The 12,498-nt window shown below is 41.8% G+C and overlaps 1 protein-coding gene across 1 annotated transcript in view; it reads left to right on the top strand.

Moving 5' to 3' along the window:
- The window catches only part of LOC146788639 (putative cation-transporting ATPase 13A5), a 586,298-nt gene extending 574,081 nt beyond the window's left edge, over positions 1-12,217 (top strand). The window contains exons 27-30 of the mRNA XM_085635842.1: positions 6,626-6,804; positions 7,780-7,868; positions 8,190-8,270; positions 11,423-12,217. Coding sequence (XP_085491968.1) covers positions 6,626-6,804; positions 7,780-7,868; positions 8,190-8,270; positions 11,423-11,626 — 553 coding nt within the window. The 3' untranslated portion in view covers positions 11,627-12,217. The remainder of the gene's footprint in view (positions 1-6,625; positions 6,805-7,779; positions 7,869-8,189; positions 8,271-11,422) is intronic.
- The last annotated feature ends 281 nt before the right edge of the window (positions 12,218-12,498 follow it).

Raw genomic sequence — 12,498 nt, 5'->3', positions numbered from 1 at the left:
GAGATGAGTGGAAGACTGCATTTCGTACCCGTCATGGCTTATTTGAATATTTGGTGATGCCATACGGGTTATGTAACGCTCCAGCGGCTTTCCAGCATTTTGTGAATGACGTTCTCAGGGAGTTTTTGGACAGAATTGCCGTTGTTTATATCGACGACATTTTGATCTTCTCTGACAGTCTGGAAGAGCATGTTACCCATGTCAGATTGATTTTAACTAAATTGCTAGAAAATCATCTCTATGTGAAACTGGAGAAGTGTGCCTTTCATGTGAATAAGGTGGAATTCCTTGGGTTTGTGCTATCCCCTGAAGGTGTAAGCATGGATAAGACTAAGGTGAAAGCTGTACAAGATTGGCCATCTCCCAAAAGTGTAAAAGAAATCCAAAGTTTCATCGGTTTTTCAAATTTTTACAGGAGGTTCATTTCAAATTTTTCCCACAAAGTAAGTCCAATCACACGTTTGTTAAGAAAAGGAGTCAAGTTTGTTTGGGATGTGGAAGCAGAAGAGGCTTTTCAGTTCCTAAAGAGATCTTTTACTCAAGCCCCTATCCTGTTGCATCCAAGAACTGATGAACCATTCTATGTCGAAGCGGACGCCTCAGATGTTGCCATAGGAGGAATACTGTCCCAACGTCATAAGGATACAGGTCAATTACACCCAGTGGCCTACTACTCCAGGAAGTTATCTCCTCCTGAATGCAACTATTCAATTGCAGACAAGGAATTGTTAGCAGTCAAGAGTGCCTTTTTGGAATGGAGGCATTATTTGCTAGGGGCCTTGCATAAGGTCACTGTTTACACCGATCATCGTAACCTTCAATTCCTTAAGTCTGCCAGGACATTGACGGCCAGGCAGTTACGTTGGTCATTATTTTTTGCAGATTTCAATTTTGTAATCACCTTCCGACCTGGGACCAGTAATGTAAAAGCAGATGCTCTTTCCAGAATAAATACTGATCATTTAGAAACTGATCAAAAGAAACAGGCTATAATTCCGGAAGAGAAGATCATTGTTGCCTCTCTCAACACAGATTTTTCAAGTGAGATCCAAAAGTCCATGCCATATGAAGAAATGATTCTGTGGGCAAATGAAGAATCAGAGAGAGAAATCAGAGATGGTCTGCCTTATATACAAAATTGTTTGTATCTTCCGACTAAAAGACTGCAAGGTCGAGCCTTGAAACTATGTCATGACGAATCTCTAGCAGGTCATAAAGGAGTTCAAAAGACCTTGGAGTTGGTTGAAAGAAATTTTTGGTGGCCAAAGATGAAATCACAAATACGACAGTATGTTTCCACCTGCGAGAGATGCCTGCAGGGGAAATCAGATCGAAGGGCTCCTCAAGGGTTGTTGATGCCAATGCCTACCCCACCTCACCCTTGGCACACTGTTTCGATGGATTTGATTGTAGACCTCCCTCCAAGCCAGGGTTTTAACACCATTCTGGTTATGGTAGACACATTCACTAAGATGGCGCATTTTGTCCCTTTGAAGGAAATCCCCAGGGCACGTCAATTAGCTCAATTGTTTACTCAACACATTGTGAGACTGCATGGGATTCCAAAGGTTGTAGTCTCTGATCGAGGCTCTCAATTTGTCTCCCACTTTTGGAGGGCCTTTACGAAGAGGCTAGGCATTGATGCACGCTATTCCACCAGTTTCCATCCCGAAACTGATGGTCAAACCGAAAGAGTCAATCAAGACTTAGAGCAGTATCTCAGGCTTTATTTGATGGATCAGAAAGCTGGGTGGTCAGAATTAATTTGGTCTGCTGAGTTTGCCTATAACAATGCCAAACATTCCACTACTGGTTACTCCCCTTTCTATTTAAACTATGGTAGGCACCCGAGTTTAATTTTTGAAAAAGATGAGGGATCAGTACCTGCAGTAGAAGAATTGGTAAATAAGGTTCAAGATTCATTACGTCAGGCAGGTGAAAATATCAAAAAGGCTAAAGACTCTTATAAATTTCAGGCTGACAAAAAGAGAAGAGAGAGTCCCGCTTTTAAACCAGGAGACAAGATTTGGTTGTCCACCAAAAATCTAAAACTAAAAGAAAACCGTAAATTCCAACCAAGGTTCATTGGCCCATTTAAGGTAAACAAGATGATAAATCCAGTGTCAGTTAAGATCCAGTTGCCACCCTATCTAAAGATTCACCCAGTGTTCCACGTTTCCTTGTTAAAGAAAAGTCCACCAAATTTGAGGTTCCGATCTACCCCTAAACCCATTAATGTAGGTTCAGTGGAGGAGTTTGAGGTTCATAAGATTCTAGACTCAACCTTTAGAAAAGGTAAATTGTATTACTTGATCAGTTGGAAGGGTTTTGGTCCTGAAGAAAGATCTTGGGAGCCACATTCTAATGTTCACGCTCCAAAGCTCATTCGAGACTTTCACCAGAAACATCCTACTAAGCCAAGGTTGAAGGGACGTCTTTTGGTGGGGAGTACTGTCACGATGCAGCGAAACAGACTGAAAAACGATTCTGCGAGTGTACGATTGCACTCTAAAAGACAGTGTCCTTGGAAATACCCGCTCTGGAGAAGATTGACTCCCACTTGGAAGACATCGCTTAGATCCATTCTGCTTGGATTGCGATTCCCTTCCACTTCCAGTTAAATTCTGTAGATCATTTCCTGGAAGAGTACTCGGTCTAGTTGTTATAGTCGCGAGACTCTTCACAGGTCTCAATGCGCATGCGCGAGGTTCGCGCGGCGCACTTCAACTGTTGAATCTCAAGAAAACGGTTGCCTTATCTTTCAGAGGCCCGTTCCTTCAGAGAAAATCTTTTGAGAGAGTTATCTTCGTGGGTTCCAGGTTCCTTTTTTCAAAGGAAAATATTCACAGTACAGTTTGTGTGGCACGGAAAATATTATCTCACGTGCTTTCTGGTATTTATTATTTTTTCAGTTAAAATTCAGTCAGCAAGTCGACAGTTTTGACGAGAGAATCTTTGTAGTGAATTCAGAAGGAGATTCTACGTCACCAGCAATATTTCGGAGAAGCGTCTCTGTGAAGAGAGACCTTCTCCTCAGTCAAGTAAGAGTGTTGTTTTTTCCATCTAAAAGCATATGCAAGCAAAAGAGAAGAAATATTCTGCTGAAGTACAAGTTAGAACTTATTGATTCTGAATAGCTCTCAATGAGAGAGTTTTGAACTGTGAAGTGACTTCAGACTAATATCAAGGGCGAGCAGCGAAGTATTTTCTTCAACCGTGTTATGGATTGTACACTATTAAGATAAGAGGCATTAAGCTAATTTTTTCTACAATAATTTAATCCTGAATAAAGACATTGAGATTTCAGCCCTTTCACCTGGGGTGCACACAAGTTCACGAAGTAAAACCACGAGTGAGATTAAAAGACCTACAGCCTCTTAAAGCTGATCAAGTAATCAATAGACAAACAAGCATAGAGAGTGGCTTAGTTCTCCGACACTAAAGGTAAAAGTAGTTCTAGCGAAGAAAGCTTAAAACTATCTATAGAGTTAGGGAAGACTTAATTTGTGTGTTATGTTTTTTAGGAGTCTTCATAAGAACAGAAGATACCATTAGCAGATCCAGTGTCCGGAGGCAGTCTCTCTTTTGTTTGTCTTCCACTTCCCCTTTCCCCCTTGGCTAAGTCCAGAGGCAGTTGTATATTCCATCTGTCACTGGCTTGGATGAGAGGGAGTTGAGGACCTGTCATCTGCTCCTGGGGAAGTCGCTCCATTGATCTGACAGTTTTGTTACACCACTGATGCTTAGGCTCATGTTTTGTTACACCACTGATGCTTAGGCTCACACCACTGATGCTTAGGCTCATGTTTTGTTACACCACTGATGCTTAGGCTCACACCACTGATGCTTAGGCTCATGTTGTGTTACACCACTGATGCTTAGGCTCATGTTTTGTTACACCACTGATGCTTAGGCTCACACCACTGATGCTTAGGCTCATGTTTTGTTACACCACTGATGCTTAGGCTCATTTTTTCTTACACCACTGATGCTTAGGCTCATATTTTGTTACACCACTGATGCTTCGGCTCATGTTTTGTTACACCACCGATGCGTAAGCTCATGTTTTGTTACTCCACTGATGCTTTGGTTCATGTTTTGTTACACCACTGATGCATAGGCTGATTTTTATAGCCTGGCTCAAGAGCTCAGCTGTTGCCAGACAGTTTTCTGAGGATAACCAAGAGAGAGATTTTGGCTCCACCCCCATATTGGTAGCCAAGAGTGCAAGCTTTGGTTGGGCAGAAGTTTTGTTTTCACAAAAAAGTGCTTGCCCTCCATGCAGCTGTGATCACTTAGTTTTTTTATCCAGCTGCATAACCTTAAACTTTCAGGGACACACACATGATGTTTAGAGCTATTAAAGTGTCTTAGATAACTAGATAATTCATGGTGTTTTTCCCCAGCAGCAGCGCAGATGGGTCATCATTGACCTACATGGATTTTTAGATCTGGCACTTTCTATTGATATAAATAGGCTTTGAGCAAGAAGCTCAGGACTTGGCTCTTCAGAAGAGACACAACGCCCACAGCACCCAGACGCACCTAAGGGGGGATAGTGCTGCGCTATATAAATGCTGTTGGATTCGATTAGATTGGATGCGAAAGTGAAAAGCTTCATAGTTTTGTTGTGAAAATTATGCCTGATTTTATAGGTTTGATCTGTATATTATGAAATGTCATGACAACGCCAGTATGCCTGATATTGTGAAAAGCAAGCATTAAAGAGAATAGGCTTTCAAGGAATGACTATTATTACACTCTGCTAAAGCCTGTAGGCAAGTACTTTGTTGCATAGAATTTCACATGTAGTAGGGGAAGATATTGGTGATAGCGATTTACCAAACAAACTGTGGGTATAAAAGAGATGCACTACAAGAATCCTTATGAGGCTTTCCTAGAAGAGATAGGGTTTTTCTTTTTTCAGCTGTAATTGTATATACACTTGTACGTTTTTGACTGTCTGCTGGATCGATGACTTGTGGAAAGCTTATGCTCACTACAGTGGGGTTAAGCTGTTTATTGTGAACACTAGTGATAAAGGCTGTTGGTCCGAAAGTTTATTATATAAGCTTATGATAAAGGGGGTAGGTCTGACATATTGATTATAAACAGCATATGTTAATGTCAATAGGCATACGTGTGGAGATTGATATTTCTGTTTTTGAGCCTATAGATAGGTATTAACTTACACAGAATGTCAAATTTCCTCCGTAGGGAGGGTTTTGGTGCTGCTTACTGCCTCTGACAAATCATAGAGAGGAAGATTTGCTCTGTAATAATTCTTGCCATAATCTCTTCTTAGATGTCTCCCAGGATCTTGTAATAAAAACACATCATTAAATTATACATACAACCATAAATATATATCCCTATAGATTCATGCAGGGCCTTTGGGTTGACTCTGTTCTACTACTGGTCTGTCTCAGTGTCATCTGCACTCTGCTTCCATCCAATGGCAGGGTATCACCTGGGGAAGGGACTCAGTCTGCATCAGTCATTGGCTCCTTTGCCCAGTGAATGGAGGAATGTTATGATCACGTGTGTACATCCACAAGAAAATGAGTGCACTTCAGCATCAGGGCTCGCCAGTCCTTTCATTTTGAATTTTCTCCTTCATCTCTTTGATTCTTGTCTGTTTATTTCTTTGCTTCTTAAGAGGATACTACAGGTCTCCAAGTAGTGCTAACAGGTGGCTTGTTTTCTACTCATTTCCTCTAAACCAGGATATCATTATTGTACGGCGTTGTGCATGGGGCATTCTTGTTTTACCATTCCTAGATGTCCAACTTGTTGGTTCCAAATGCGCCGGCCATGCTCGAATTTGAAAGCAAATCTAGACTCTTTACAATATCTTCGCGAGACGGACACCCGCCGCTGTGTTTAGTTCTGATGTTGCAAACTTATGCTCCCCGTGTTTAAAAGGCAGCATGTTTTTTTATTCTACTTGAATTCTTTTAGTTAATCTGGATTATGTTTGAGTTTGTGTGGTTGTGTCAGAGGCTGAATGGAAGGATGAGTCAGTGGATGGATGAATGGATGCTTGAGTGTAAAGATGAGTGATAAAGTGTGTGTATGAAGACGTAGCGGGTGTCTGCTCTCATCAGTGACACAGAATGGAATTCCTGTACCAGACCTATTGGCATTGCCAGTCCTTGTACACTTTGTTCTCTATCTGAAAATGGTGACACCCTCATTTGTATTTGCAAGACTAGAAGTACATTTGAAGTCCGGTGCTCACGAAAGTAAACCTTTCTGGCTGTTCCCAAGATTTGCAAGGGCAACCTTCCTGACAATCAACTAGGAAAGCCTTGCTCCCACCCCTGGACATCACTTATGTATCTGGAAAAACCTGAAAACTGGTATCATTTCTGCTTAGGTAAATGCAACCTGAACAAACAAAAAAGACAAATAGTGCCTCTTTGAAAAGGGCAGTTTCTACCCTATAACAAGTAGACTCAATAAGAGGCACACTGCTGAGATGTCTATGCTGTTTTAAATATTATTTATGTTTAAACAATCATCAGCTGAGGACATTTGATGGAAACCTTACAATGTCTGCACTTAATTCGAAATGTATATGTTTTCTTTGGGAAAAATGTACTAAAACACTCATATTTGGCAGTGCTTGCATCTCTGAAGATGGGAACATGTCCACTTTACAAAACGGTACTCAGAGGGAGCCGACTTATGTGCAAAGCTTTGAAACGACGACTTTATGGGTGATGACGAGTTTCCTTTACATGACAAGCGCATTTGTTATCTCCAAGGGGAAGCCCTTCAGAAGGCCCCTGTACACGAACTGTGAGTATGTCGTCTATAGTATTTCCACCAAGTTTCATTTAATAATTCCTTAGATGGAGTACAGCCATGTACAAATCTAAAATAACACACTAATCATAAAGTGCAGAAGTCAAATACCTGAGGGGCTTTTTTATGAGAGGGCTGCATCACTTTTGCAGCATGCAACATGGTACATGTGTGAAGCTAAACTCTAAGTTAGATTTGTAAAGTCACGCAAAGTCACTTTGCGTGGCTCTGAGTGGCTTCAAAAATCTGGGCAAGGTAGTGCAAATCGCTGCGTTGCATTACTGTGCCCTGGAACGGCATTCCATGGGTGTTGCGTGGGTGTTCCGGTGCAACTCCAATGGATCCTGGAGCACTCCAAGATTTACAAGACCTTGTGGGGTCACCCACGCAACACCCACAGAATGCCTCTCTAGCGCAGAGTAGGGCAACACAGCGCTTTGCGCTGAGTTGCATTACTCCATATTTGTGAAGCCTCTCAGGGCCACCAAAATTGGCTTTTTTCTGTGGCCTCTTAAATATGGTTTGGTGGTTTGCACCACCATTTTCTCACAAAAGGTGACACAAAGGCGGTGCACAGGGCTCGTATGCTCCTTAGTGCATAAAATGGAGCCACCGTGATGGGAGATCTTTTCAATGTACATAGATGACTTCTGGACCACTGAACATCTCTATAGTTGGCCACTGGAGTACTGTTGGGAGGGTGGCTTGCCCACCTTTACTTGGGAACCATACTCATGTCATAGTTAAGGCACATGTGCGAAGGCCAAGTTTTTATGTTCAACATCAACAATCGCTTCATGGGCTAATCTAACATTCTAATGCCACCCCATTAACATGTTGGTTTGTCATAGTTCAGTACATAATGACATTATTTTGGTGCTGAGAACTTTGCTGAACAACACAGGTTAACAGCGAATATATAATAAAAGCCCCCAGGTCTGCATCCTTCATGGCTTCTTTTTGTTTCAGATGTGCATTCGTTTTTGTTGGTCGCACAGATCGCAGTCTTCCTCTTTTTGGCATTTACCAACAATGAGAGCATTCAAACTACACTTGAGGTAAGAGGTTGTGCTTTTATCCAGTGGCGGCTCGCCGATGGAGTGCTGTGGGGCGGTAGGGCGGGGTGGGGTAGGGGTGGGGTGAGGCTGTAGTGGAGTCCGAAATATGACGATCAGGAGTAAGGTAAGTAATTAAATGAATAAAATAATTTACCTTGAGCGCGCTGAATCGCTGAGTACCCCACAGCAGACAAGATCTAACTCATCAAATATAACAATATTTGTTTTCTGCACACACACACACACACACACACACACACACACACAGTGTAGGTTGAAGATAAGATCATGTAAACTCAATCAATGTGTTTTTCCCTTTAGCTTGTCTGCACTCCCACTCACTGGAGGACTTCCTTGATCATAATGTTGATTGTGCATTGCATTGCAGTCTACACTGTGGAGGTAAGATATTTGCTGTTCCCAAATATATACTTGTGGTGTAAGGTAATAGGATTTTAATGAGCAGGAGGCGATTTCATGTGTATTGTTTGTGTAAATAATGGGATCCCTGTTTGCACCAGAACATGCAGTTTCATTTCCGGCATACGCAGCAGAAGGGCGTAGTCATACGACACAGAGGGACAGATCAGATTCACAAACTGATCTCTCTATAAGTTGTGTGGTACCTTTGTCGTTGATATACACTGCTCCTGAAGTGCTGGACCTGTTTTACTGTACATTTTCTGTAGGTTGATAGGTCTTCGCTAATTGCATTGGTGTAAATTATTCCAGATGGATCAGAAGTAAGACATGCAGCTTTGGGAATCAGGTCTGGAAATTGATGTGTAATTCACTCCTAAGACTTGAGTAAGACTAAAGTACGCACATCTGTTTTTTGATTCAGGCATATAATCCTCTGGCTGTGAGTACCGACATAGTAAAGTTGGATTCATTGGACACTGTCTCTCACTGGACTCTGCGTTAGGTCTCGGAGACAGAGGGCAAGGCCTGCACAGCTTGAGGTGTGTGCTTTAGGATGAGGCTCCCATACTCATTCCTTCTGCAAGGAAAATTTGACAAGTAGACTAGGTATCAAGAGAAGAATCAAGTTCCCAGGCAGAGTACACAAGAAGACATCTCAGGTAGGCTTGACAAGGGAGAAACCTGTAGACCAATAGGGAACAACATTCACAAAAAACAGACTGGTCAGATGGAGTCCGACTGACGCATGGAGGAGTTTATGGCTAAAGTCTTGATTTAGATCTTGGCAGATTTTGTCCTGCTGCCACTTTTTCTACTGTTCCTCCGCCCACCTACTTGGCTGTCCGCCTGCCGTATTTAGATGTTGTGGGGTCTTTGGATGAAAGACTGCCCGAGACCCGCTGACTCCACTAGAATTGTCCTCCCATATCAACAGCGTTATAGGCAAAAGTGGCTGTTGGAGGGAGTCCTTCCAAGAAGACTGCTGAACCAATTACGATGTGCCTTTCCATCGAGGCAACTGTGATGGGAACTCCTCCAAACTTGAGTTGTCAGAATTTAAGAAAAAGAGGTGAAAACCTACCTTTTTTTGGGTTTGCACTTCAGATTTCATCTTGAACCCCTTCTTCCAGGTCCTTCTTGTGCTACTACTACTTGATCATGATTCTAAGCCAACCGGTTGTCGCCGGAATCTGTGGGTATACAATCAACTGTGTGTATGTTGTTGATGTGCAATGTGATATGTTTAAAACCGGGCATTCTGCATTACCTACATTTACAAATTGACAGATTCACAACATATATGGTTAGTGGGATAATGATGGGCAGTACTTGCCTGTCTCTGCACCCCCATAGCCTCACTCCTCAGGACTCCACTGCCAGGATACCGCCAACACAACAGGAACGTCTAATTCAGCTCAGCGCAAACCCGCTGGCCTGGCGGTGACAGAGTACTGCTAGACAGCTCAGAAGACTCCGATGCGGCGGACCGCCATCCAATGTTGCCACATTTAAATGCAAAAGGGCGGAACACTGTCAACTTGACAGAGTACTTAGAACAGCTGCTGGTGTGGGACAACGGTCGTCCTGCCAAGATCTAAATCTTCCTTTTTTCTTTCTAAATGCATCCTGTTTCCCTTTAAGGAAATTGAGCTGCATTAAAAAAAAATATATATATATTGCTTCATGAAAAAGCAATCACAGTCATGGTGGTCTGCAGACCTCAGCAGGCCAACATCCCTGTAATGGCTGTGTTCTTAATGGTTTCCAAACTGCACCCTGTCTCATTAATATTCATGAGGTAGGTTGATTTATGATTCTCAAGGAATCCCTAAATGAATCTAGATCAGCTTCATGCATTGTGAATATCGATTTCCTAATTACGATTCGGAGAAAATCACAATTGGGCAATCGGGATTCTTAATGCTTGTACATCTGGCCCATATATACTAAATTCCAATACAAAAAAGATCTAAATCTAAGTTCAAATATTAAGTTCTCTTTCAATGGTTTGCTCAAGCTTCTTTGTGGTATTATGTGGTTGGCAGGGGCTGGGAAGCTTGACCTTTCAGGTGCTCTGTGTGGCCCTTTCTCAAAGGTTAACTTATGAGTCTATCTTTATCGTTATGGTGTTATGTTTTGGTATAGTCATTTGATATAGCGCCGAACGAATCACACCCGGAGGTGTATTTCGGTGTTATCAACCAGAGGTGACAAGTGCACGTGACTCGTTAAAATAACCATGATTTTAGACGTTTTTTGAAAGTAGAAGGATCCTGAATCATACAGATTTGCAAAAGAAACGTGTTCCAGTGGGATTGGGCAAGGTTGGAAAAAGATCTGCCACCAAATTTATCAGGGCGCATGCTTTCAGCTTTTAAAAGTGCTGGGTTTGCGGATCTGAGCAAACGCCTTGGCTGGTATACACTGAATCTATTAAACAGGTAAGCGGTCATCTGGGTAGTTCAAGCTAGGTGTGTTCGACAGCACAGTTTAAATACACCCTGTTTCCTGGCAAGGAGCCAAAGAAGGGTCCTCAAAATGGGAGCAGAGGCGGTACAGGGGCACGGTTGCAGTCTAGGCTAGGCTGCAGTGTTCTGCACCACCTGGAGTTCGGTCGGTAATGTCTCGTTTTGCTGCTACTCGCAGAGCGTTCCCATAGTCTAGGTGACTGGTGGTCAGTGCATGGACTACAGATGTTCTTGATGACACATGGAGACATGGGAAGGTTTTCCTGAGCAGCTGCAGACTGGAGAAACAGGTGCCACATATGGTGCTAATTAGGTCCTTCATAGAAAGCCATGGTGGGATTGAATTACCAGAAAATGTGTACTTATTTGAATGTTGTTTTGAAGAGCGGACTCCAAAATATATCTTGCCAGTGGACCAAAAAATCTTTAAGATGGTGCTGATATAAAACACAGTGTACTATCAATGAAATACAAAATAATAATTTATTGACTTCAGTTAGATTGTCATGTTTAATTCCCAATTTTAAAGCAATGTTTGTAGGAGCAAAATGATTGAGGAAGAAGACATTTAAAAAGAATAAATTTAAATTTGTTTTGATTTTGCAATTGATTGACTGGAAATATATACTTTTTTAAATCTAACACTTGCTTTTTATTTTCTAGACATACATTGTTGATAATCGCAATTTCTGGATCACCATGAAGACATTATTTAAGTACAAATCTAAAAGTAAATATAGGATTTTGCAGAAATCCTTAGAGATGGACCCGAACTGGCCACCGATAAATATCACAAAATTTGCAGAGCCAATCAATGCCGAACTCGAAAGCAAAATAGGTCTTTTGGAGCTCAGTGTGGGAGAATAATGGAAGAAAGCTAAGCTTGACCGAGGGCATCCTCACATGTCTGCCAAACGTACAACCTTCGAAGATGTACTGAATAAAAAAGGACAATTCTTTTGATGGAACTCAACTTTTCCAATATAGGTGTTCCTGTCTTGCTTCCACCTACTCTGAAGGTTTATCTGCAGTACTGAAAAGTATAGTAGAGCTCCTGTAAAACAAGAACAGAACAGTCTTACTTTTAAGCAACCATTTAGCAAAGTAATAAGATCCTATCTCTCTCTGGCAGCTGCCATATCTGCCTTCTTGAAGAACCCCCAAAGTCTACTCCACTCCAAACATACATGAACATCCCAACATTGGGGCACACTCAAGGCATGGGGAGCTGGCGATTCAGTGTTCCTTTGTGCCCCTCCTTGAGTTCACTACCTCTCTGCCCTGGTCTCCAGCCCCATGAGAGTGCAGCAAGATTTAGAATGCTTTTCTTGTATCCCTTAACCAAAGCTGAATTCTGACGCCAATGTGATAATCTATTGTGCTTTGTGAAAATGAATGTTCATTACATGCCTGTAACGACCACATCCTATTATTATTAAAAACCTATTCATTACAATAGTCCAAAGATCATATTTCATGTCATTGTCATAGTACACTCTAACTAATTTCAGAAAATACTGTTTAAAGACTCTAGAAATGGGAGAAAAACTGGGACCATCCCCACAAAGCCTGATTAATTTTGATTGTGTCTCTCTCCAAGCATTTAACTCCTTGTGCTCACGATCTGGTTATGTAGCATTCTTTAGACCTATGGCAAATGAAAAACACATCAGCAAAGCTAATAAATCTCAGTTTAAGGTGCCAATGATTTATATTTCTCAAGCTTACTGTTCTTTGTG

Source organism: Triturus cristatus, chromosome 11 (genome assembly GCF_964204655.1).
Source record: "Triturus cristatus chromosome 11, aTriCri1.1, whole genome shotgun sequence".
In the NCBI taxonomy this organism is placed as follows: Eukaryota; Metazoa; Chordata; class Amphibia; order Caudata; family Salamandridae; genus Triturus; species Triturus cristatus.
This window is presented reverse-complemented; position numbering and strand designations above follow the sequence as displayed.